This window comes from Maniola jurtina, chromosome Z (genome assembly GCF_905333055.1).
Source record: "Maniola jurtina chromosome Z, ilManJurt1.1, whole genome shotgun sequence".
Classification (NCBI taxonomy): Eukaryota; Metazoa; Arthropoda; class Insecta; order Lepidoptera; family Nymphalidae; genus Maniola; species Maniola jurtina.
This window is the reverse complement of record NC_060058.1, coordinates 16156761-16180597: the sequence shown is the minus strand read 5'-3', so window position 1 is coordinate 16180597 and position 23837 is coordinate 16156761. Positions and strand designations below refer to the sequence as shown.

Genomic DNA, 23837 nt, shown 5'->3' with positions numbered 1-23837 from the left:
TCGCCGCAGAAATCTGCGTCTGTGACATGGAAATTATAAATGTACGTATTTTAACCGACTTCGTAAAAAGGAGGAGGTTCTCAATTCGACTGTATGTTTTTACTTTTTATTTTTACATGCATGTTACTGAAATTATTAATAGTAGGTAGTTATTATTAATTTACATACATTAATTACGGTTACATTGAATTGATTATTAATTTCGGTTGTAAAATGTCATTACATTATTTCATGTGTATTGAAGTATCTGTAGTACGATTATTCAATTGCGATTGTACCTACTTTATGTCATTAAACTGAAATCAATGGAGAAAAATTATGGTATTAAGTATTAAGAAGTTTGATGTCCAAAATTAAAATAAAGAATAAAAATTAAAGCTGTGTATTTCCTGTATAACATTTTACTCAGACAAGTTTCACAACAAATTTTGCTTTGCTTTTTTGAAATTTTATTTTAAACTCACTCGCGCCGACATAAATTTTTCCGTATTAAAAAAACCCACTTCCAAAACCACTACAAAGAAAAAATATTTTTTGTTTCTACAAGACCTGTAGGTATGTATGAAGTCGAACTTCACGCTTTGATTTACAGTTTCTTTTTTTATTCATTGAAAACGCACTCTAAGGAAGGAAGGATGTGGAGGGATTGATTAAAACGCATGTTCTTGAAATTCGCCATTATATTGTACAAAAATTCGTAAGTGGGAAACCCGACAGACGTGGCGCGGCGCGTCCGTTTCGTCGAACCGTGTGCACCTATATTCGAAACGTCTCCCAAACCACGACGGACGGGCCGCGTCACCGGCGGTGGGATTTCCTTACGCGATTATATAAATAACAATAAATGAATAATAAATTACTAGTATACGCATAAATAGCTAGGGGTGCGCGCGCTTGCCGCGCTCTATCACAGAGGGGGTGCAGCAGGCCTAGCATGACTACAAAACACTTTACTTTTCATAGTTAACCTTTACTGCTGGTAACTTAGAAGGGGTATGGCAGTTTACACATACCCCTAATCAATTTGTACGTGACACCGTGATGCTGCTCTACACTCGCGCCGCGATTGAGTTTCGTTAGGGCATTCGCCGTCCGCTATTGTTAGCGACAGCGAACAAAAACAATGTGCCAATGCCATAAAATTATTATTTAGACGAATTCGCGGCGCATACGTCTTAATTATGTCAGTTTTGTTGTCCATTTCAAATGGACTGAACTTTAGTGTTCGCGACAGAGGAACTAACTAAACTTCGATTAACGAATAGTTTGCACAAAAATCATAAGTGTGGATGATCATATTTAATTTTGTCACGCAAAGGAAATCCATAACAGCGATTTATGCGAGTGTAGAGTTTGGCATGTCATAAATTGTTGTCAGTGTCTCGATGCCAGCCTGCGAGCGTGGTCAGTTTCAGAAGTCAGCGGCTACTCGAAGAGCCGGCGGGCGTAATGCCAGATGCGGAAGAAGTATTCGTCGCGCCGGAGTAAGGAACCGCGCGCGTACGATCGGATGTCGGCGTCCATATTGTGGTCGCGCAGCCAAGACGTGCTGGTCTGCGTACTGAAGGACGTCGGTTCTGTCGCTTCGGTCGCCTCGCCCGGCCCCTCCGACCGCACTGAGTCTGCACACACAAGATAGTGCAACAGTCACACATTTTGGAATTCATAATCATGATTTTAAAATACAGGGTGTAAATAGAACGCTAGGAAGAACGAAAACACTACTAATAAAATATATAAATATATATAATATACCGCAAGAAAAAAACACGTAAATTTCAAAAAGAATCCTGTTTTTTAAAAGTTCACGATATATTGCAAATAAAACATCTGACTGACGCTAAAGGTCAACGAACGTTGCGTAAGAAAGCCAATCGCAGTCAATGCCGCGTCGTAGGTAGGTTGGGGTTTGAAAAATACTAAATCACTAAAACCACAAGTGTTCGATGCTCGGCGTGGTGAGGGCTCGTTTAAAGTGAATTTAACCACAATCCAATGATGTTTTTACGGTTTAATATGATCAGCAATATTTTGTAACAATCACACTAATATTATAAAGGCGAAAGTTTGTATGTGTGTGTGTGTGTGTGTGTGTGTGTGTGTGTGTGTGTGTGTATGTTTGTTACTCCTTCACGCAAAAACCACTGGACGGATTTGGCTGGAATTCAGAATGGAGATAGATAATATCCTGGATTAGCACAGAGGCTACTTTTTATCCTGGAAAATCAAAGAGTTCCCACGGGATTTCGAAAAACCTAAATCCACGCGGACGAAGTCGCGGGCGTCAGCTAGTAAAACAATAATAGTAAGAGTAGGTAATATGAGAGCACAATAATTGAATGTCTATGTCGTTTCAAATCGAAGCCAAGGGAAATGTGTCGCGCTGGCGGGCCGTGCGGGGGGCTTCCCCGCGCGTCTCCTCCCGTGCGTAAGTGGCAGCCGAACAACAAGATAATATGGCGAATGGTTATTGGCATTGGATTGTGTTAAGGCCGCGCTTATACAAAAATCAAAAAAATTAAGATTTCAAGTGCTAATTACCAGACTAGGAAAATCTTTCACCTAATTGAATACTTGTTTAAAATAAACCAATTTTTCGTATTGACATTTAATGTATCATATGTAAAGACTATTTTGTTTATTGCGTGGCTGCTTCTTGCAATTTGGAGTGATGTTTATTATTATTTTTATGTTAGATCAAATAAATGGATTGTTACCTACCAAAACTACATAAATAAATGGATTCGTTAAAGAACATGGTTTATTTTCACATAAATTTTTGAATGAAGTTATGCTTTATTCAATACAAAAAATCGTGTTAAACTAGCCATATAATTTGCAAAAATTGGCAACAGTTCTTTTTTTACTCATTAATGTGATTAAAAATCCATATTTTAGTTCATTATGTGTCAATAAGACTATATTTTTAATATTTGAATATTTTTTTCCAGTAAATCAGATGATTTCTAAGGACAGACTTAGGGCTTCAAAGTTGAGTCTGTTACTGTTTTCATTAAAACTAGGCGCGGGAGATTGATCACTACAAAACAAATAAAATAGTTTTCGCAAAAATGTTACATTAACTATCAATACGAAAGATTGATTTACTTTAAACATGTATTCCATTATGTGGAAGTCTTTCTTATGATGGTTAACTTGGGGCTCGAAAACTCGCATTTTTTGGTTTAAATGTAAGCGCGCCCTTAAGAATAGAATAGAATAGAATAGAATAGAATAGATTTTTATTCAAATAAACTTTTACAAGTGCTTTTGAATCATTTGAATAAGGTATAATATAACGCTAAGTTTTTGCTAGTGTTCTGATTACACCCTGTATAAGCGTAGATAAACGACTGTTGGGCACTCACCTTCACCAGGCACGACCTCGAAGGGCTCGTGCGACTCAAGCGGCTCGCTGGCGCCGACTTCGTTCACGGCGTAAATGCGGATTGCGTACGCGCGGTCCTCCGTCAGGTCGCGAATGTGGAACCGCAGCGTGGCCGCGTCCACCTCGCCCACCTACATAAAGCGAATCGTTATCATCGTTTGGAAGTGAAAACTTCTTTAACGCCCGTTCTGATTTGAAACTCGATGGAACGAGAAAGAGACAAACACATACATCTATATGATTTAGTCTGCGAGACAATGATCTTTCTCACTTTACAGTCGTACTCCTTATTTGCCCTTTACCCTTTTCGTAATGAGGAAGGACGACGGGTGGACGAGTCGTGGCCCCTTTACATTAACCCTATAATGGTAGGAGCTCTCTTGGGATAATACTGCGGTAGATTCCCAAATCCTTCCGCACACAACTCGAGTAAGAGAACGAGATTTCGACTCTTAGGTTAATTTACTGTTATTATCAGGTGTTAGTAATAATAACCGGAACCAACGGCTTAACTTGCTCTCCGAGACACGGAGGAATCGAAAAGACCAAATTTGGACCTCTATGTCGGTAACCCAGTTACCTACTTGGGTCAATGTAGCCTAAAATTCACAATCGATTGATATGCGTTGTCGCAACTAGGCCACACATCCTTCTATGTGAGAATGATATAGAATCATCACGATCAACCCATTGCCAGCACACTACTGAGTACGGGTTTCCTCTCAGAATGAGAAGGGTGTAGGCCATAGTCTGCCACGCTGCACTGGCCCAATGCGGATTGGCAGACTTCACACACCTTTGAGAACATGGAGAACTCTCAGGTATGCAGACCTATCCTCACGATATTTTCCTTCACCGTTAAAGCAAATGATATTTAATTGCTTAAAATGCACATAACTGAAAAGTTAGTGGTACATGCCCGGGATCGAATCCCCGACCTCCGATTAGGAGGCGGACGTTACTATAGAATACATATAGGTACAGCGATTCCGATTATCTCGGTCTCCGATTGAAAAGAGTCTGCGACAGCGTATGAAGGAGGAGTACGCACACTGTCGCTCTTAGCCCACGAACTGTAATGTGAAGATCGTTAGTATGACACACTGACCTGCATCCACATGGTCTTGCGCACGTCGCGCACCGCCACAGTATAGCGCAGCAGCGGCGAGCCGCCGTCCCACTCGGGCGCGCCCCACGCCGCCGCCGCCACCGCGCCGCCCAGCGCGCGCAGCTCCAGCGGACCTGTCGGCGGCGAGGGAACCGCTGCCACACGGACGAAAATTTATTTTATTTTATTTTATTCAGTCCACAAATCTGACTACAATTGTAAAAATAGGAAGGCACAGTGCGATAAGGATCTTTTGGCGTGTGGAATTGGAACTAACGCCGCCATATTGTAAAGTGTCACGCTGTCATCTTATTATGTGGTGTTGCTAAGGTGCGAGTCGGACTCGCGCATCGAGCGTTCCGTACTCGGGTATATTTTTCGATATTTTGCACGATAAATCAAAAGCTATCATGCATAAAAATAAATCTGTTTTACAATTTACAGGTAAAGCCCTTTCATACGATACCCCACTTGGTATAGTTATCTTACTTTGAAAATTGAAACCTTTTTTTGTGAATAAATTCAGGGTTTTCGCATTTTTCCTTTTACTTGCGATATAAGACCTACCTACCCACCAAATTTCATGATTCTAGGTCAAAGAGAAATATCTTATAGGTTTTCTTGACAGACACGACAGACGGACAGACAACGAAGTGTTCCTTTTTTCCTTTTGAGGTACGGAACCCTAAAATTTCAACTCAATAACCCTGCTCTGCATCCGAATAAGCTGCAAGTTACTAGACGGACTATTGACTAAGGCAGTCATCATCGGCCTAAAGGAGCATACTCACTGGCGTGTGTTGCGAGGCGCACGGACTCGCACACGGCGGGCAGGCCCACGCCCACGGCGTTCTCGGCCGACACGCGGAACTCCAGCAGGCGGCGCGCACGGATGTTCTCCACGCGGTGTTGCAACGTGGACGCCTGCACTGTGACCACTTTGCGCCACGCCTCTGCCGAATCAGCCTGGCTCGTGTCCACCTCGCGGCATTCCACTATGTAGTCTGCGGAACAAGTCAAACTTAAGAGACCCGTTCACACGGTGGCGACAACTCGTTGTCGCCACCGTGTTAATTTATTTATTCATATTAATTCTACAAGGTTCTTAACATTACTAACTCGCCAAACTGGTGGGCCAGTTTGTTGGCAAGGTGGCGCTCTTAATATGTACATTACTTAATACATTTTCATAACATTATTTATACTGTAGCGGTTGCCACATTCGCAAGAAGAAATCGCTTCTAAACTCAATCAATCAACAACGCTCGAAACACGAACCCCAGCCTGATAACTCACGACCTACGGCCTAGATAGCAGCAAGGGTAGCTTAATTGGAAACTAAAACGTCTAGGCTTCACCTACAGACCAGAAACCAGCAAAAAAGGATTGGGGGCAAGTTAAGATAGTTACGAAAAGATATTTGATATACTCCTACATCTTCATCATCACCAACCGACAGATATCCACTGCTGACAATGACTCTTAAACGGATAGGAACGCCACGGTCTTCGCCGCCTGAATCCAGAGGCTCCCTGTGACTTATTTGATGCGGTCCACCTAGTGGTGGGTCTTCCAACGCTGCGTTTTCCGGTGCAAGATCGCCATTCTTGCACCTTGAGACCCCAACGTCTATCAGTTTTGCGAACTATCCTACGGATCCCTTCATTTCGGCTGTGAATTTTTTATTTATTTATTCAGACACAAGTTATCCCTTTACTGCAATCACATCTGGTGTTAAGTGATGATGCAGTCTAAGATGGAAGCGGTCTAACCTGGAAGGGGTATGGCAGTTTTTATTAAACCCATACCCCTTTGGTTTCTACATTGCATTATACCGGAACGCTAAATTGCTTGGCGGTACGACTTTGCCGGAAGGGTGTTAACTAGACACGACCGAAGCCTCCCACTAGACCAGTAATTTAGAAATTACAAAATTCCGAACCCTGCCGGGAACCTCCCACTGATAGGGCCACATCGCTTGCCACTGCTGTGCATGGAAAGGTCGTCAAATAAAAAGATACTTACTGGTAAGAGGGCTGCCACCGTCATATTCGGGCGGCTCCCATTGCAGCGTGACTGATCGTGACGTGACGCCGCGGGTGTGCAGTCCTCTCGGTGCCGTCGGCCGTGCTGCAACGGAACACGGCACGTTACAGCAGATACAATGACCTGTGATACTGCTTCACTGAGTGATATTAAAATATTTTTTTTTATTTTTTTATTCACTATAGGTAAACGCTTGACCACAATCACACCTGATGGAAAGTGATGATGTGGTCTAAGATGGGACGCGTTTACCTAGAAGGTGCCTATTCACTCTTGTTTTAAAGATACCCGGATTGTAATAGGTAGGAAACACAGATCGCGGAAGAGTATTCCAAACCTTAGCCATGCGTATGAGGAATGAAGACGCAAAACGTTTCGTGCGTGTAGATGGAATGTCAACGACGTAAGGATGGAAACTCGCCCGACGTCTTGCGGTTCGGTGGAAAAATGTTGAAGGGGGGACAAGATCGAAAAGTTCCTGTGCACACTCTGGATTAAAATAAATGTCAAATTAGCTCGGTGGCTACCATTCAAAGCGGATTTTTTGCCGCAAAGTGCCGCGCGGAGACACCGACCATCCGGAGTATCGCTGTACCCATTTCAAATCCGTTCAGTAGTTTTCGCGTGATGCGCGTACAGACAAAAAACAAATCCAAAAAAAAAATGTTTTGGTGTCGATAATAATGTTTTCTCCGATATTTAAAAAAAAATATATCAAAGGTTCAAAAATCGCCAATTACAGTTTTATTATAAGTATAAATGATTGTCGTCAAGCGCATGATAATTATCTTGTAATTAAAAAAAAACATTTTTTGATAACAAATATACTTACTGGGCCCGTCTCCAAGAGTGAAGTCTTGTTCAGAAACGTATGGCACACTGATCCCAATTTCATTCCTAGCATAGATCCTGAAGCGGTACTTGACGCGTGAGTCCAACTTGTCCAAACGGACCTCAGTCGTCTGCGACGTGGCCATAAGACGCCAGCCACCAGCCACGTTCGCTTCCACGGTGTAGTCCAGTATTGGGCAACCTCCATCTGAGGCGGGCGCACGCCATGCCAGTGTAACAGCGGTTAGAGTCCCGCCGTAGTAACCTAGTGGACCCTGGGGTGCTGATGGCACATCTGTGAAATAAGTCGTTTATAATATTATAGTCAAAATCAAAAGAATATTTCAAATTTATTCATAAAGTACATATCGTCCACGCGACAGGTCGAGATTGCAATCTGAGTGGGGAAACCCCGCACAGCCCCCGCGCTAAAGCTCTTTTCAGACTAAGTACAACAATTAAATAAACTAAAAGTCGATGCATTAAATTCTACCTAAATTCTATCTATTTTAGGTAGGAGTCAACTTGCACTATTTATGATAATATTATCATAAATAATAAATAATAAATCGTTTATTAATTATATAATTAATAAACGATTATGGTTATAACTACTTAGTCAATAAAAATTTGTTAAGTACCAAATTGTATAATAACCTAGTCTTAGTACATTGTTCAACGGTGTGTTTATGTGTTTGTTTTGCTCAATAAAATTTATATTTTTTAACCCCCGACCCAAAAAGAGGGGAGTTATAAGTTTGACGTGTGTATCTGTGTATCTGTGTGTCTATGTATCTGTGTATCTGTGTATCTGTGTATCTGTGTATCTGTGTATCTGTGTATCTGTCTGTGGCATCGTAGCGCCTAAACGAATGAACCGATTTTAATTTACTTTTTTTTGTTTGAAAGATGGCTTGATCGAGAGTGTTCTTAGCTATAATCCAAAAAAATTGGTTCAACCGTTTAAGAGTTATCAGCTCTTTTCTAGTTTTCTTGTAGAAAGGAAGGTTGGATAACCGTTAGGTTCATAATATTATGTCAATTGACAAATGTCAAGCTGTCAAGATGGACGTTGCCTAGATACATAATTATTTATTTGAAAATGATGTTTTGGAAAACTCAAATACTTTGTCGGGGGTGTAAATTAAAAATTTATAATTTTTAATTTACACTTGTATTTATTTATTATATGGCAAGCTCAGTTGATCGCGATCTTTGTTTTGCTTGCGGGATGGCCGGGGGTGAGGGAGGAGGGAGAGGGTGGCGCACGATATAACACAGCATGAACTCAGCGCACGCTCAATTTTTACCCGAAACTCAGACCCTTTAAAGTTTAAATTGAACATTATGCTCAATGCTGGCACATAACGTAACGAGATTTGACAGTTTTAGAATTAAGTTTGTCTGTCCGTTTTTTAATATATTGATAAAAAACAAAATGCGAATTCTCTCTCTTAACTTTAGTTGCCATCAGAAACAGTGCTAGGTCATAGGCTAGTACAGTCATTAAACGTACAAGTAGGTACGTTACTAAAAATTTTACAGAAAACCCCAATAATTTTTTCGACCCGACCCGGTACGTAACGATCTGTAGCCGAATAGCCATCAGATTTACGAGGCGTAATTGAACGCTAGCAAAAACTTAGCGTTATTGTTATACTACCTTAACATAATCCAATGACAATAATCATTTGCCTTAAATCTCGTAGTTTTAGTGATTTAGTATTTTTCAAACCCGCATTGTATAGCATGCTAAACTAGGGGCTATGCCCCATTTACGACTGCCCTATGAAATGCCGGGCATTAACTTCAAGTGACGTATTTACTTAACGTTTGTTGTCTTGAGAGTCAGTCAGATGTTTTATTTGCATTATATTGTGAACTTTTGAAAAATACAGGTTTGTTTCGTATTTTTTTATGGTATCTTATCAGTAATCATCAGTACCTGTGTTCGTTTTTGCTAGCGTTCTGGTTACACAATTTTGACTTACCGTAGACTGCTAGAGGTATTTCCACGAACGCAGCTCCAGCCTCGTTGATTGCTTCAACTGAGTACTTTCCTCCATCGGACCGTTGCAGACGTCTGATAATTACAACCGTGGTATCTTCCTCCAGCGATACTTCCACTCGCTGAACGTCTAAGTCTGCGCCGTCCTTGCGCCACCTAACCTCAGGCTGTGGCACGCCCGTGATGCGCGCCCTAACCGAATAAAGCTCGTCAACTCTATACACCCGCTTCACCACATCTTCATCGATGATTGTCACTGTAGGTTTCTGTTGTATTCTGACCGTGCAAGACGTTTCGGTACGGCCGTACTTATTAGTCGCGACGCAACAGTATTCGCCCTCGACTGTAGTATCCACGGTTAGGGGTAAAGAAGCCACGCGATCGCGATAAGTCCCCTTAGAACGCGGTAAAGGTGAGCCGTTTATCGTCCACGTTACTGTAGGCACAGGAACTCCTCCAAATATGCAAGTCAGTTCAATGATATCGCCGGGTGAGGCGACTGTGTTCTTCAATGGTTTCGCAACAGTCGGAGGGCCTTCCTTTATAGTTGTTTCGATGCGAACGAACTCAGTGATCTCGGACGATTCTCCGACTCCAACTTCGTTCACAGCGAAAACTCTAAATCGGTACGATGATTTCGTACGGAGATTCGTGACGCGATGCTGCGTCGATTTGATGTTTTCAATTGAAGTCCACCTGCAGATAAAAATAAATAAAAGTTTTATAGCAACAAATTCATGCTGAAGAGTAAAATCTAGAGAATGAGGCTTATTTATTTGTACACAATGTGAAGTATAAACTTCTTTGTGGGCTGGTCCTTCTAAGTAAAACCGGCCAAGTGCGAGTCAGACTCCCGCACTGAGGGTTCCGTACTCGGGTAATTTTCCGACATTTTGCACGATAAATCAAAACCATCATGCATAAAAATAAATAAAAATCTGTTTTAGAATATAGGTACCGGTAAAGCCCTTTCATATGATACCCCACTTGGTATAGTATCTTACTTGGAAAATTTAAACACTTTTTAATTTTTTATGACGTATTAAAAAAACTACTTACTAGATCTCATTCAAAAAATTTTGATGGACATGTTTTTTATTTATTATTATTAAATTTAATGCGAATTTTGTGTCTCTAACCCCAAAAACAAAGGAATTTCATACAAACTTTCAACCCCTATTTTACCCCTTTAGGGGTGAAATTTCCAAATATCCTTTCTTAACTGACATTTTTTAACTATCGACTACTTCCTTGCTAAATTATAGCTTTATTCGTACAATAGTTTTTGAGATCTCGTGTTTACAGTAAGTGAGTACTTCAATCGGTGAACTTTTGGCTTTTATATGTCTCTCGCGCAAACTTTTCAGTTTAGAAAAAACCGGCTAAGTGCGAGTCAGACTCGCGCACTGAGGGTTCCGTACTCGTATATTTTTTCCAACATTTTACACGATAAATCAAAAACTGTTATACATAAAATTTAATAAAAATCTGTTTAAGAATGTACACGTAAAGCCCTTTCATATGATACCTCACTTCGTATAGTTTGAAAATTAAAACTCATTTTTATTTAATGATGTAACCACAAATTCAGGGTTTTGCGCTATAAGACCTACCTACCTGCCAAATTTCATGATTCTAGGTCAACAGGAAGTACCCTATAGGTTTCTTGACAGACAGACAGACAGACAGACAGCCAGACGGATAGACGGACGGACGGAGCGACAGACAGACAACAAAGTGATCCTATAAGGGTTCCGTTTTTCCTTTTGAGGTACGGAACCCAAAAAAAGGGATCATTCCACAAAGAAATTCCGCAGTTATACAACTCACTCTGCGGTGTCAATCTCTTGATACTCGAGGATGTAGCACTGCACAGGTGAGTGGCCCTCGTCTTCGGGTTCCGTCCAGCACACGTGAACTGATGACTCCACTACCTCGAGGATGCCTGGCTTGCCGGGCCGAGACGGCACGTCTGGAAAATACATAGCATAGTTATAAACCATGGGTTATACCAATCCACACTTAGCTAGCGTGGTAGACTATATCAAAGAGGAGTCTCAGAATGAGAACTGAGCACGGGGGGAGACCCGGTAGTGAGCCGGCGATGAGTTGATAATGATGATAGATTACGTACCCATAACAACGACCTCCATATCGACTTGCGCTTCACCAAACTCATTTTCAAGCCAAACATTGTAAACTCCAGCATCAGTTAGCTCGGTCTTCCTCAAAGTGAGCGAGGCAGAACCAGTTTCAGAAATTAGCTTGCGTCGCTTGGAGCGCGGTAACGGCTCACCGTCCCGCCGCCATTGCTCGCGGGCCGCACGTCCCGTGTACCGTACGATTATGGTGACGTCTGCGCCTCTACGTACGCGATATATCTTATCGCAATCCGTGATTATAGGTGCGGTGCCTGCCACTGAAAGTTTACCGACCATTAAAGTCTTAAAAACACTATCGTAACAAATACCTAAATATTACAGGCCCATAACTGTTTTCGGATAAAACTAAAAAATCTAAATATTTGGGCCAGTTTTCGGATTTTTTTTGTCATGTTTCTATTTTAATCCATAATCGTGTTTCGTTTTTAAGGCGCATTTCAAGATCCAAAAAGCATATTATTCAAATAATCAAAGTTAATGTATAATAATAATATATAGTTTTCACATTATGAAGTTCCCAAAGTCGAAAAAAAATTTGATTTTAAAATTCCTGACGTTTTTAAGTAGAAAATTACATGGATCATGAACACATACCTTCCACTTTGAGCCTAGTAGTGCACCTCGTCTCTTCCAGTTGGCAAGAATATTCACACTGGTCTTCCTCAGTGCACTTCCGTATAACGAATACACGCCTTTTTCCATCCGATATGAAGTTGAACTTCTCCGCGTCTTCGATGATTACGGTCTTTCGCCGGAACCAAGTCACTGCATTACTTTCTTCGGGCACTTCGACGGTCAAATAAGCGTCTGTGTTGATTGGAACGACGATGACCTCTGGAAGCCTGAGCGTAAAGTCTATCGAAGGTTCTTCGACGGTCAACCGAGCGGTACATCTGTCGTTGCCAACTTCACAAGCGTAGACCCCTTCGTCACTATCTTCACAATCATATATCTTCAATTTTTGCTTCTTGCCATCTATAGTGAGTTGAATTCGGTTGGAGAATTGAATTTCGGAACCGTCTTTAAACCAACGGACTAAAGCATCGCCCTTTGTTAGCTCGATTTCGAACGTCGCTCGGTTGCCCCTGCTCACTCTCGTATCGCGGAGTCTCGTTATGATCTCTGGAGGTAATTCCACTACAGTAACCTCAGCTGTGCAAGCATCATCAGGCAATTTACAAGCATATTCCCCTTCATCGTGAACCGAAGTATTCCTTATAAAAAGCTTGCGAACGTTTCCACGTTTCTCTATCTCGTACTTATTCTTCTTGGGCTTAATAATTCTACCATCTTTCTCCCACGTTACGTCTGCAGTTTCAGAATTCACCTCGACTTCTAGTATAGCAATATCTCGTTCTTTGACTTCGAAATCTTGCAGTTTACGAACGAATTCGGGGATAGTTTCATTAACTATCAAAGTGGTGGCCGTTTCTTGGTCTTTAACTATACATTTTATGGTCCCTTTATCGGTTAATTTACATTTTTTGATTCTTAATTTATGTATTCGGCTCTCCTGTATGATTTCTCTGTGATCCATGCCGCTAAGTTCTTTGCCATCGTGGAACCATTTAGTGGAGACTGTGTGCGATGTCTCACATTCAAGTATAACCGTTTTTCCTTCTTCTGTCTCGTATCGTTTGTTCAAGTACCGCACGAATGTAACTCTGTCAACATCGATGGTGACTCTTGCTCCATGGGACGCCTTTCCGGCAGAGTTAGAGGCTACACATTTATAATCACCGGAATCGATTTCAGAGTCTACATTGGTAATAATTAATTCGATGTTTTCGCCATCGAACTTCTGAGTGACGGTCTCACTAGGTGTGATTATTTGATTGTTTCTGTACCAGGTTATCGATGGTACGGGATTTCCGGTGACTTTAGCACTCAATCGTATTATGCCTTTTTCTTTCACTGTCAGTTCTTGGAATCGGTTGATAAATAGTGGAGGTTCAGCATCTTCTTCAGTTGGTTCTGAAAAACAAAGGTTATTTTACTAATCTAATCGTTTAAATTTAAGTGATTCAATTCTTAATCAAGTTGAATTTTTATTAGTTCTTACTTAGATAGTTAAAATTCTAGAATAGATTTCTATTTAGAAAATAAATGGAATAACTTTCAAAACGTGATGAAAATAACAAATACCCACCATCTATAGTTATTACTGCACTGGTCTCGGCACTTCCTTCGCTATTAGTAGCTTTAAGAGAATACACGCCATCATCTTTCCCTTTCTTCGGCTTAAGTATCGTAATGGAATGTACGTTGCCGTCGGCTTTCTTTATTGGCTCCTTAATGGGCTTATTGTTCTTGTACCACACGACTTTCGGTTCAGGGGTTCCGACCACTTGAGTGGTAAGCACGACGCTTTCTCCTTCCCTTATAGTCATGCTCTTCAATGGCTCGATAACCTGTGGTTTTTCTTTTTCACCCGTTTTTATTTTGAGTACGATGGGTAAACTTGCCTCCCCTTCCCTATTCACTGCTAATACGGTGTACGTCCCCTCTTGGAACTTTTTCACGTTAGATATTTTTAAGACACTGCAGTACATGTGCATGTCGGATTCGATGGCTACAGAAATGTTGTCATCGGGAATGACTTCCTCGCCTTTGAAGAACCAGGCTATGTCGGGTTCAGGAATAGCTACAAGGCGGCATTCTAGGAAGATTTGGGAGTCTTCGTCAACGTATTGCGCTTTCGGGCGCTTAGAGAATGTTGGAGGGATACCTTCGAGGATGTCTGCGAGAGAAGATTCACGTGAAAGGCTCTTGCGCGATAATGGAGCGAGTTCAGACCCATGGTCAGAAAGTGGAGCATCCACAATCAATTCAGCGGTACTGGACGCGAAGCCAGCCGCGTTTTTAGCCACACAAGTAAACGTGCCCGCGTCTTCAGGGAAAACTTCCCTAATCACGAGCGTTGCCACGTTATCATCGTCGTAGTACATCTGGAAGTCTTGCGACGGTTTAATGATGGCCGTTTGCCGGAACCAAGTTATTTGTGGCCGAGGGTATCCTTCCACTTGGCATTCGAACTGTACTGTGGAACCATCTGGGGTGTGTTTCGGTCGTAATTTCTCTACAAATATTGGAGCAATCGCCCTCTCTTCAGAAGTTGGTTCTGGAAAGCAAGCATTAATTTGTTCAATTTTTTTAAAGAACTTTGTAGTAAGTTACATGTGCTTTTCAAAGAAGTAAAATGGGATTTCCAAATGCATTGCATAAACATGATACATGTTGTATAGGTAGTCCTCTAAGGAAGCCCCTATCTTGACTATCAATTCCAGTGTTAAAGTGGTAGAAAAACTTACTTTCAAACACAGGAAGCTTATCGATTTTCTCATTGAGTTTCTTCTGTAGGTACAAAGTGTAGTTGGCTTCATCCATCAGGTACTGAGCAGGGACCCAGCCCTTCTCCTCCGTCAAATGCTTGCGGACGAACCACCAGTCTTGGTTCGTCGTGTCTGCACGAATAAACAACACTCGTAAATAAAAGATAAAACTCACACACTTACTTAACTTAAAAACAATGGATGCATAGGTTACCGACCTAGTATGTAAAGGCGTTCGCCCTCCACGAGGCTGATAGCTTCGTCGCTTTCGGCGACATAGCTGTACACGGCGAATACGGTGTCACCACAACGCACATCCACAGGACTCGCTGCAACATAACACACTCTGAGAATTCGGGTTATTCCACTAATGCCCAATTGTACCAGTATACTAATCTGCAGCGTGATTCACCAACTCTGTGATCATTACTAAGACAATGGATTGTGTTAGCTCGCGGTTCTTAGTTTTATGTTTACATTGAGAAATAGTTTGATTTATAGTGTCCGATCAGTTTTATTACCGAACAAAAAATGAATATTACTTTAAGACAAGTGTAAATTAAAAATTTTCAACACCCCCGACCAGTGAAGGTTACAGTAACTAGAAAAGAGCTGATAACTTTCAAACGGCTGAACCGATTTTCTTTGACTATTCCGCGCCTACGATCCAAAGAATCTGAGTTTTCCAAAACATCATTTTCCTTATTTTCAAATAAATAATTATGTATATCTAGGCAACGTCCATCTTGACAGCTTGACATTTGTCAATTGACACTTGAATATTATGAACCTAAGGGTTATCTTACCTTCTTTTCTACAAGAAAACTAGAAAAGAGCTGATAACTTTTAAACGGCTGAACCAATTTTCTTGGATTATAGCTAAGAACACTCTCGATCAAGCCACCTTTCAAACAATAAAAACTAAATTAAAATTGGTTCATTCGTTTAGGCGCTACGATGCCACAGACAGATACACAGATACACAGATACACAGACACACAGATACACTCGTCAAACTTATAACACCCCTCTTTTTGGGTCGGGGGTTAAAAACTGTCTTTCGATAACCTCAATGCAGAAAAATACCACGAAAAACATTGGCAACTGTTTTGTACAGACAGACGTCACATTGATACGATTTAGTTTACTTGGTTTGAACATCAACACCACCTATATTCTTGTTTATCTAAACATTCAATATAACGTTAAACAAAAAGTGTAATTAAACAAAAAAGTGAGCAGAGTAATGGTTACACAATCTTAAAATAAAGTTAAGCTGAATCTAAATAAACTTTCTAACAATAGTATCAGAATGAGTACATACAAAGCAACAGTAAAAACAAAGTAAGTAAATCAAGTAACAAAAAACTTAGCAAAATTAAACGTTTGATAAGAACAATAACTTATAACTATAGCATTGCCCACCGTGACTATCGACTACGTTACTCGTACAACTCAAATATTTCTAAACGTACCTGGGAATTCTTGTTCTTTAGATAAGTTCATAGACGCTTCGGCTTCTGCAAATAGAAGATACGAGTTGAATCACATTAATATTATAAAGGTGAAAGTTTGCATATGTGTGTGTACATCTGTTACTCTTTCACGCAATAACTACTAGACGGATTGGGCTGCTGTAGGAATAGAGATAGTTTATTGAGCGAAGCGAAAATTGGTATGTCTATGGTTTATACCCTGATTTAACACATAGGCTATTTTATATTACAGAAAATCAAAGATTACCCGCGGGATTAAAAGCCGGACGAAGTACGTGGGTATCATTTAGTACGTCATAATTATTATTGCCCTACTAGCTGTGCCCAAGACTTCGTCCAAGTAGAATAGTGACTTCGGCAGCATTTTTAATTTTTACGCTAATTTATTATTTTGCAAATAAAACACATACATACATTATTTACAGTATTTTACTGCCAATGGCTTATTTTTATGTTCTGGCCCGTAAGCTTTTTTGCCAACGATACAAAAACTTTCATCGTCTATTTTTAACGAACTTTCAACTCCTTACATCCCTTTTTTCGCATCGCCTTTCTCAGGCTCTTGACTCTGGGCCTGGGAATGGCTATCTCTGTGCCAAATTTCATTTAAATAGGTTCAGTAGATTAGACGTGATTGCGTAACACACAGATAGACACAGTTACTTTCGCATCTATATTAATAAATAAAATATTCATAACATATTTCAGAACATCTAAAATCGAAATTATTAAAATAATGATCCTAAAACTAAAAACCTTAAAAAATATAATAAGTATAATAACTAAAATAAATTATTAAAGGAAGTCCCTTTAGGCAAGGTTCCGTAAATACTGGCAGCGTTCCCCCTTTGAATGGCTAGACTAATTCTTTGTCCGAGGTAGCTGCCAGCTCTTCGGTCTCCTGTGATGTCGACTAACCTTTTTGATATTTCCCTAAAAAGGCTTATTGCGCTAAGACCTCACGGACCAAAGGTCTCGACACCGAATGGGACAAAATCATATTCGGAGCCTAGACCCCTGTATTTGCACACTTTTGCTTTTTAGATTAATTAGATTTTTCAGCCGCTTCACAAGCCGCACCAGCTCTGTTGTTGGTTCCATGTAGATGGGAAGGGGCCAGCGTGTCTAAACAGGTTGCATCCCATACCAGAGCACCCGGCCCATCTTCCATGGAATCAAACTCATACCGTCCGGTCTCTGGCTATCGTCTCTTGCAATACCAGTCGGCTCAAGCAGACTTGGCACGTTGACGGTGGCAAGGAACCGGCGTATGATATCATTGAGTGCGGCATGTCTCGAGAATAATAAATAAAATTGAAGTGTCTGTCTGTAATGCCGAAATAGTTACCTCATAATAAGCTCACATGGTTATTTAAACTACCATAACACGTTTTTAAAATTCTTGTCTGTTTGTCTGTCTATCTGTCTGTCTGTTTGAATAGGCTAATCTTCGAGATGGCTGAAGCTATTTTGACGGGACTTTCACAGACAAGTGGAGGATTAATCAAGGAGTAACCTACGTTACTTTTATGACTGACTTTCAAAAAAGGAAGAGTTGTGTTTTTCTACCTATGTTCATCGAAATCTCCGAGATTTCTGAACCAATTTGCGTAATTTTTTCTTTAATCGATGGAGAAATATTGCGACATTTCATTTGATATCCCACTCGATACAAAAGCAAAAAAAAATTTTTGGTGACCCCCACTTTTTTGATGTCACATCTTATACGAATTAAATTGATCTAACATCAATTTAATTTGTATAAGATATAGCCTATGTCACCCGGACCTTCACAACGAATCAACTGAGACCTCATTCATCAAAATCGGCCCTGTAGTTTCGGCGCTACGGTGGTACATACAGAATCTGGATACAAACATACACATACATGCATGCATACATATACATACATACATAGACTACTAAAATCATAACCCTTCCTTTTGGCTTTGCCGTATTCAGGTAAAAAGGAACCCTTAGAGGATCACTTTGTTGTCTATCCATCTGTCTGTCTGTCCGTCTGTCGTGTCTGTCGAGCAAACCTATGGGGTACTTCCCGTTGATCTAGAATCATGAAATTTGGCAGGTAGGCAGGTCCTTTAGCATAAGTAAAAGAAAAATCCGAAAACCGTGAATTTGTGAGTACTTCACAAAAAAAATTAAAATGTGTTTACGAAAAAATTAATTTACTAAATCACATATTATACATAGCGCGGTTGCCATTAACTTGCAGTATTGCACTTACAAATGTCAGAATATTTTGGACGATGGTCCGGAACCCTTCGTGTGTGAGTCCGACTCGCACTTGAGCGGGTTTTTAAAAATATATCTACTTTTCCTAAAATATTTTTAAAGGAAGCTAGATGCAAATGTAACGCTGTAATAGTAACAATTTTTACCTTGAATTTGCGAGGGTTTCTTGGGCACTCGTTTCGCCGAGATAGTCAGTTGTTCCTCTTCAAAAGAATTTATAGCAATCTTTTTCGGTTTTAACTCGACGCTTAGTTCTTCAACTTCGCTGACCTCGTAAGCGGGTTTTTTCGGTTTTCTCTTAATAACCATCTCTACCCTTTCTTCGGATTCGCCTTCACTGATAATAACTTCTTCTACTTGTCCATCTTCCTCGACTTCTTGTTCTAATTGTATTGATGTTTCGTCCCCAGCCTCGTCAATGGTCATTTTCTTTTTGGAAGCTAATTTAATTTTACTAGATAACGATAATTCTTCGGACGTAAATTCATCCTTCTGTTTTTTAACTTCAAACGTTATATCTTGATCATCTGTGACGTATTTGTCTTTGCTTCCCAATTCAAAAGTAACATCTTCAGTAAATTCGGGTTCGATACGAGTAGGTTTTGGCTTGGACATCATTACACTTGAAGTAATTTCTTCACCAATATCCACCTCAGGTTTAATAGACTTTTTCAATGGCATGGTAATGTTGGTACTCTCTTCTTTTTCACCATCACTTTCTACTATTTCTACGACATTATCTTCACTTTCTGTTTCTTCATATAATTTGATAGAGACCTCATTTCCTTCTTCACTAAATGTCGGTTGTCTTTGTGGCTTTAATTTGACTTTGCTTGACATTGATATTTCCTCTTCTTCATACGAATCTAAATGAATATTAAACTCTTGCTCAACTTCTTCTTTTGTTTTTGTAATTTTAGGTCTAAAAGTGACTTCTTCGGGCTCCGTTATCTCTGGAAGTGTAACAGAAGATTTGCGAACAGGTTTCAGTTTCTTTTTAATAGTAACTTCATCAACAATTTCTTCTATCTTCTTTACACTTGGACGTCGATGTGTTATGGTAAACTGTTCAGGTTCGTCTTCCGTAACATCATTGATTTTGGGAAGTTCTTCTTCATTATTTTCCGGTATTTTATTCTTTGTTCCTATAATATCTTCCTGAGTAAACATGGGTTTTTCCAATTCTGTTTTTTCCGCTTCTGGAAGGATAGGTTGTTTCAAAACCATTTTCTTTATTTTGGCAGCTTCCTTTATGTTTCTTGAAAGAATTCCATTTTGCCGAACGCCTCCTAAAAATGATATGTTAGGTTTGATGATTTGAGGCGGCCAATCGCCTACATATTTTATACGGCTTTTGAGTTGAATTTTGGGTATTTTCATAACTGAACTTTCTGGTTTTAGCTTTACAACTGCCTTCTTTAGTTGTATTTTCTTAAATTGTGGTTCAGCAAATTGAGGCATGTTTGGTTGTATAACTTTTTCTTCGATAGTCATTGGTTTAAGTTTAGATTTTTTCTTAATAGTCTTAGTTGAAGATATTTCAGAAGGTTGACAATCTTTGTTGTTTATTTTTGGTTTCGCTTCCTTTTCATCAACAAATTCATCCAAAGGATGAGTATCTGTAAGACGTTCTTCGGGGTGCAGTCTGATGTCTTGTTTAGAATAATCTACTAAATCTGGCTTTTCTAACTCAATACTCGGCAGGTCAGGAATTTCAGGAACTATCACCTTCTTCTTTTTCAGTTTTGCAGCTTCCTTAATATTTCTAGATAACTCCCCGTTTTGTCTCACACTTTTAAGGAACGTAATAATAGGTTTTAAATCTTTTGGTGGCCAATCCGTAATAAATTTAATTCTACTTTTCAATTGAAATTTAGGCAAAACAGTTGAAGTTTGCTCCTTCTTCGGTTTTATATCAGGTTTTTTAAGTTTCATTTTAGCAAATTGTGGCTGCTCAGTTTCTTTCGGAAACTGAGCCTCATTTAGTTTAAGAGAAACATGCTCCATTTTTTGAAGTTTTAACGGTTTTTTTGCTTTTGGTTTGTCAATTTTTTGATTTTTTTGAACATTCTCTGGACTTTTTTCTTTAACTTCATATACCTTCTGTTCTGGTGCTGTAACTTCTTCAGCAGTTGGACCTGTAAAAAGAAAAGGAAAACTTAAAATAAATTATATTGACTGTAGATTCTCACTTACCTGATATACAAAAAAATATTAATAGAAACCCACCATAGACCTGCGAAAAGGAGAAATAAATATTGATGGAATCAATAGGCTTGTAAAAACGATTATTTTAATTTAAGGATTTAATAGTAAAAACACCTACTGAATAAGAAATAAAAACCTTAATTATTAACGTCTCCATTTCAGCCCATTCTGTAACCAGTATATATATAGCATACCACGTCTTACGCTATTCGCACTGTATTCTATCTACGAACGTTAGTTTGTAAGTACCTAATTGTTATACCTAGATTTTAAGTATACTACTAGATTAATGTGTTACGTGTAATACTTAATGTCGATGGTACCTACAAGTGTGCGGTAAAACTCAAGTGGCGAGTTTATGAGTACACCTGAATTTTTATAGACTGTGTAAATGTTTTCTTGAATAAATAAATATTATTATCATTATTATTATTATTATATAGTATCTATACTTATGAATAAAATTGAAGTGTTTGTCTGTATTTTTTAAAAAAACTACCTCATATTAAGCTCATATGGTTATTTGAACGGTACCATAACTGAATCATACGTTTGTAAAATTTTTGTCTCTCTGTCTGTCTGTTTGTCGGTTTGAATGGGCTAATCTTCGGAACGGCTGAACCGATTCTGAATGGATTTTCACAGACAAGTAGAGGATTGACCAGGGATTAACATAGTACTTTTTTAACCGACTTTCAAAAAAGGAGTTGTGTTTTTCTACCTATGTACACCAAAATCTCCGAGATTTCTGAACCGATTTGCCTAATTTTTTTTGATCGATAGAGCAACTTGGCAAAATTGTTTCACAAAAAAATTGTATTCCAACTTCTCAATCCCGATGCTGCAGGGACCTTACCACCAAAACTGACAGGATTTAGAAACTGTTGGTTATTAATTGATTGATATTGAAGGTATTTATACCAAGTAAAGACTTTGTCGTTGAACTCGAGGACCCTCAACCCTGATGCTGTAAGGGATTGCATTCCTAAATCCTGGTGATCCCTCGGGATTTTCAAAGGATCATCCATTTTAATGTTTTTACGTGGTACAGAAACAGGTTGCATCCGGGGGATGGGCTATTACGGATAGGCTACTCCTACTCCTGGGAAATCAAAAGTTCCCACGGGATTTTTAGAAACCTAAGTCCACGCGGGTGAAGTGCGGGCATCAGCTAGTATATTTAATAAAATTCCTTGTTAGCATAATGACAATATTTCTACATTTCTCTTTTATTGAACTTGTTCCTGTACCACGTAAAAAAAAATTCAAAAGGAAAATAAAACTGACTTCAAAACTTCAACCACAAACACTAAAAAGTAAAAAATAATTTTTGTTTCTAAACGTGTAATGTACCTAGGTATGAAGTTCACACTTGGATTTCTAGTTTATTTTATTAAGCTCGCTCGACTTCACACCTAGGTACATTACACGTGTAGAAAAAAAATATTTTTTACTTTTTAGTGTTTGTGGTTTTTGAAGTTTTTTAGAAAAATAAATATTTCAAAATTTTTAGTAGCCCCACTGTACTATAATATGCTATGCCTAGTTAAAACCCTACTGTTTACTAAGCTATTACACTGATCGCAAGCAATTTGCTCTTATCCATTGAGGAATACTGTTCTCCATCTCCGAAGATATTCATCAGATCTTAACTAAATTTATATGGGACCACCCTATACCCTTTCAAACGAAAAAAAATTTTCGAATCGGTCCAGGGGTCTTTGAATAATCAGGGAACATACATAAAAAAAAAGATTCCGATGAATTGAGAACCTCCTCTTAATTATTTGTTATAAATTTTATATATAACATTATAGTTATTTACTTCCACTTTCTTTAATTTTTATTATCTCCTCACCCTAAGGTAGCCTGGAAGAGATCGCTATTTTAGCGATAAGGCCGCCTTTTGTACATAAATCTATAATGTTATTTATATATTACTGTCTTGTTGGTGTACAATAAAGAATATTTTACTTTACTTTACTCCTCCTTTTTTTGAAGTCGGTTAAAAAACATTAAAATTTTAAACGGATGATCCTTTAAAAATCTCCAGGGATCACCAGGATTTAAGAATGAAATTCCTTACAGCATCAGGGTTGAGGAGTTATGTCCTCGAGGTCAACGACAAAGTATTTATTTGGTATAGATACCTTCAATATCAATTTATAACCAACAGTTACTAAATCCCATCAGCTTTAGTGGTCAGGTCCCCTGCAGCATCAGGATCAAGGATTTGGAATCCAATTTTTTGTGGAACAATGTCGCAAAGTTCTTTTATCGATAAAAAACCCGCCAAGTGCGAGTCAAACTCGCGCACTGACGGTTCCGTTCTCGGGTATTTTTTCCAACATTTTGCACGATAAATCAAAAACTAGTATACATAAAAATAAATAAAAATCTGTTTAGAATGTACAGGTAAAGCCCTTTCATATGATATCTCACTTGGTATAGATATCTTATTTCCAAAATTGAAACACATTTAAATTTTTTTTAAACGATGTAACCACATATTCGTGGTTTTCAGATTTATTCCTGTACTTGTGCTAGAAGACCTACCTACCTACCAAATTTCATAATTCTAGGTCAACGGGAAGTACCCTGTAGGTTTCTTGACAGACAGACAGACAGATAACAAAGTAATCCTATAAGAGTTCCGTTTTTCCTTTTGAGGTACGGAACCCTAAAAATTACGCAAATTGGTTCAGAAATCTCGGAGATATCACAGTGCCTTTTTTTGAAAGTTGGTTAAAAAAGTAGCTTATGTTACTCCCTGGCCAATCCTCTACTTTTCTGTGAAAATCCCATCAAATCGGTTCAGCCGTTCCGAAGATTAGCCCGTTCAAATAGACAGACAGACAAAAATTTAAAAACGTAATTTTGTTATGGTATCGTTCAAATAAACATATGAACTTAATATGAGGTTAATCCAAGTTAATCCCTATTAGGATTGTCCAAAACTTCGTAACACTAACACCATTGACCACAAACCCTATATATTAGAAGCT

General features: G+C 39.2%; 1 protein-coding gene across 1 annotated transcript in view; it reads right to left on the bottom strand.

Moving 5' to 3' along the window:
• Positions 1–662: 662 nt before the first annotated feature.
• LOC123880526 (titin) overlaps positions 663–23837 on the bottom strand; it is a 142530-nt gene continuing 119355 nt past the window's right edge. The window contains exons 50-65 of the mRNA XM_045928674.1: positions 20353–20732; positions 18771–19854; positions 16351–16395; positions 15094–15204; positions 14855–15007; positions 13693–14664; positions 12138–13517; positions 11516–11800; positions 11212–11353; positions 9365–10077; positions 7375–7668; positions 6522–6626; positions 5288–5500; positions 4497–4651; positions 3369–3519; positions 663–1622 (exon numbers count right to left, since the gene is read on the bottom strand). Coding sequence (XP_045784630.1) covers positions 1426–1622; positions 3369–3519; positions 4497–4651; positions 5288–5500; positions 6522–6626; positions 7375–7668; positions 9365–10077; positions 11212–11353; positions 11516–11800; positions 12138–13517; positions 13693–14664; positions 14855–15007; positions 15094–15204; positions 16351–16395; positions 18771–19854; positions 20353–20732 — 6380 coding nt within the window. The 3' untranslated portion in view covers positions 663–1425. The remainder of the gene's footprint in view (positions 1623–3368; positions 3520–4496; positions 4652–5287; positions 5501–6521; positions 6627–7374; positions 7669–9364; positions 10078–11211; positions 11354–11515; positions 11801–12137; positions 13518–13692; positions 14665–14854; positions 15008–15093; positions 15205–16350; positions 16396–18770; positions 19855–20352; positions 20733–23837) is intronic.